Source organism: Lycium ferocissimum, unplaced genomic scaffold (assembly GCF_029784015.1).
Source record: "Lycium ferocissimum isolate CSIRO_LF1 unplaced genomic scaffold, AGI_CSIRO_Lferr_CH_V1 ctg7477, whole genome shotgun sequence".
Taxonomy (NCBI): domain Eukaryota; kingdom Viridiplantae; phylum Streptophyta; class Magnoliopsida; order Solanales; family Solanaceae; genus Lycium; species Lycium ferocissimum.
In genome coordinates this window covers 11103-13802 of record NW_026726798.1, presented here as the reverse complement: position 1 = coordinate 13802, position 2700 = coordinate 11103, and the positions used below count along the sequence as shown (strand labels likewise).

The 2700-nt window shown below is 41.5% G+C and overlaps 1 protein-coding gene across 1 annotated transcript; it reads right to left on the bottom strand.

Moving 5' to 3' along the window:
- Nucleotides 1-219: 219 nt before the first annotated feature.
- Nucleotides 220-1314, bottom strand: LOC132045645 (uncharacterized). Its single transcript, XM_059436225.1, has 2 exons — nt 511-1314; nt 220-318 (listed from the first exon to the last, which is right to left on the bottom strand). Exons 1-2 carry the CDS (start codon nt 1312-1314, stop codon nt 220-222), a joined length of 903 nt encoding a protein of 300 aa, XP_059292208.1.
- Nucleotides 1315-2700: the final 1386 nt, after the last annotated feature.

Genomic DNA, 2700 nt, shown 5'->3' with positions numbered 1-2700 from the left:
CATGTGAGGTCCGCAGGTTCCAGCATGCACTTCTTCAATCAATTTTGTAGCTTTGACAGAGTCAGCACATCTAAGAAATCCCAAATCTAGAGTTCTTTTGTACAAGACATTCTTGTTGAGGAAGAAACCATTCGCCAACTTCCTGATAGTTTTTTTCTGATTGATGGTGATTCCTTTGGGATATTCTCCTTTTTCTAAGTACACTTTGATGTCAGTGTACTAAGGTTTTCCATCAATCTCTGCCTCTACAAAAGCACAGTGGGCTGGTTGATCTCTGATTTCAATTTTGACAGGATCAATGTATCTACTGTCGGGATGCTAAATCATGGATACTATTGTTGTTAATGCATTAGCAAACTCATTTTGGGGTCTTGGAATATGTTTGAACTTGATTTCTTGGAACCGATCTTCCAATCTTTGCACAAGTCCTACATACGGTGTGATCTTCTCATTTTTACTGGCCCACTCTCCTCGAACTTGATGAATCAACAACTTTGAGTCGCCGATTACCTGAAGATCTTTCACATCCATATCGAGGGCTAAATGTAGACCCATGATACATGCTTCGTACTCAGCTATGTTGTTGGTGAAACCGAAGCTCAACTTGGCCGCCACTAGATAATATTGGCTCAAGTCTGAAACCAAGACAGCTCTGATTCCTGATTCTTTAAAGTTGATCGCTCCATCAAAGTATACTTTCCATCCCGACTCATCTTCAATTTCTTCGCCTTCCATTATCATTACTTCTTCATCCGGGAAGTAAGTCCACAAAGGTATGGGATTGTCATCTACTGGGCTTCCTGCCAGTGCTTGCCCTTTAGCTACTTTCTGCGCGACGTATTGAATGTCGAACTCACTTAACAGCATTTGCCATTTGGCCAACTTCCCTATGGGCATAGGCTGGCGAAAGATGTACCTTAGTGGATCCATTCTTGAGATCAAATGGGTCGTGTATGCAGCCATATAATGTCTCAACTTCTGAGATACCCAGGTTAGAGCGCAACACGTCTTTTCCACCAAGGAATATCTGGATTCGCAGGGTGTGAACTTCTTACTGATGTAATAGATGGCTCTCTCTTTCTTGCCTGTTTCGTCATTTTGTGCCAACATGCATCCAAAAGCATTTTCTGATACTGACATGTATAACACCAAAGGACTTCCCGGCCTTGGCGCGACCAAAACAGGTGGATTCGACAGGTATCTTTTAATCATGTCAAAGGCTTTCTGACAGTCCTCTGTCCATTTAGTTGGAGCATCTTTCTTGAAGAGTTTGAGGATTGGCTCTATGATCACGTGGACTGGGCGATGAAGCATCCGATGTAATTCAACCTTCCTAAGAAACTCATGACCTCTTTCTTTGTTCTTGGCGGTGGTAGTTCTTGGATTGCTTTGATCTTGGTGGGATCTAATTCAATACCATGACGACTGACTACGAACCTGTCACGACCCAAACTGATGGGCCATGACTAGTGCCCGAGTTGGATACTCGTATACGAACCTGTTATATATAATCAGACTGCCAATGTGGAAATCAGTAAAGCATGCTGTAGACTCATAATGCCATATATCAGAATAAACCTGTCTCCTAAGGAGTCACAGTTAACCAAACATAACAAATTATGCAAGCCGACAAGGCTGCCACTATACACGGGAATATCCAGAACGAACTACATCTGTATAGCTGACCAAACCATATATACATAACCCACACATGTCTTCAGACCTCTAAGAATATATTAGTGGAATATGACGGGTCAGGGCCCCGCCGTACCCCTGAATATGCATAAGTCTATGTCAAAAGGATCTGTACCAAAAGGACTCAAGCTCTAGAACAGTGGAGCTCTTCAAGCAGTTGAGCAGAAGTCCTAGGCTGGTGGATCACCAAACTGAGTATCGGTACCTGCGGGGTTGAAACGCAGCCCCCGATAAAAGAGGGTCAGTACGAATAATGTATTGAGTATGTAATGCACAAATAACAACACATATGGATATGAAAGGTAACATGGAATGGGAGGGATAACTTGTACATCTTAAAATCATATGAGACAAGCACCTATATATATATATATATATATATATACATATATATATATATATATATATATATATATATATACATATAAAATATAAATATTGGTGTTACGAAACGTGCAACCCAATCCATAAATGTCACACCCCACCCTAGGTAAGGCGTGATTGGCACCCGGCACCTTACAGGAATCGAGCGAACAAACTTATAACTTACATCCTTCGTGTCTCAAATGGAAACAATAAGATCAAGAGGCTAAATATAAACATAATATCATACATAAGTAAATGTACAATAGACCCATGATGCCGACATTACTACTGTCACACTATGACTAAGCTGTATGTAGGAACTGTCTGCAAAGCCTCTATGACAATGACTGACTGAGGTATACAAGTCGGGACAGGGCCCCCGACGTACCCTTAACCAATTCATATATATATATATATAGACTCAGACTCGGCAATGCTCCAGGAAGAAGTGGAGCCACCACTCAAGACCAGTACCTGAAGGCAGCCTAAGATGAAAGATCATCGTCTCGTTTATCTACACCTGCGGGCATGAACGCAGCGTCCACAAGAAGGGACGTCAGTACGAGCAATGTACTGAGTATGTAAGGCATGAATAGTAGTATGATATCAGAATGAAGATAACATAAGATAAAGTAAGTA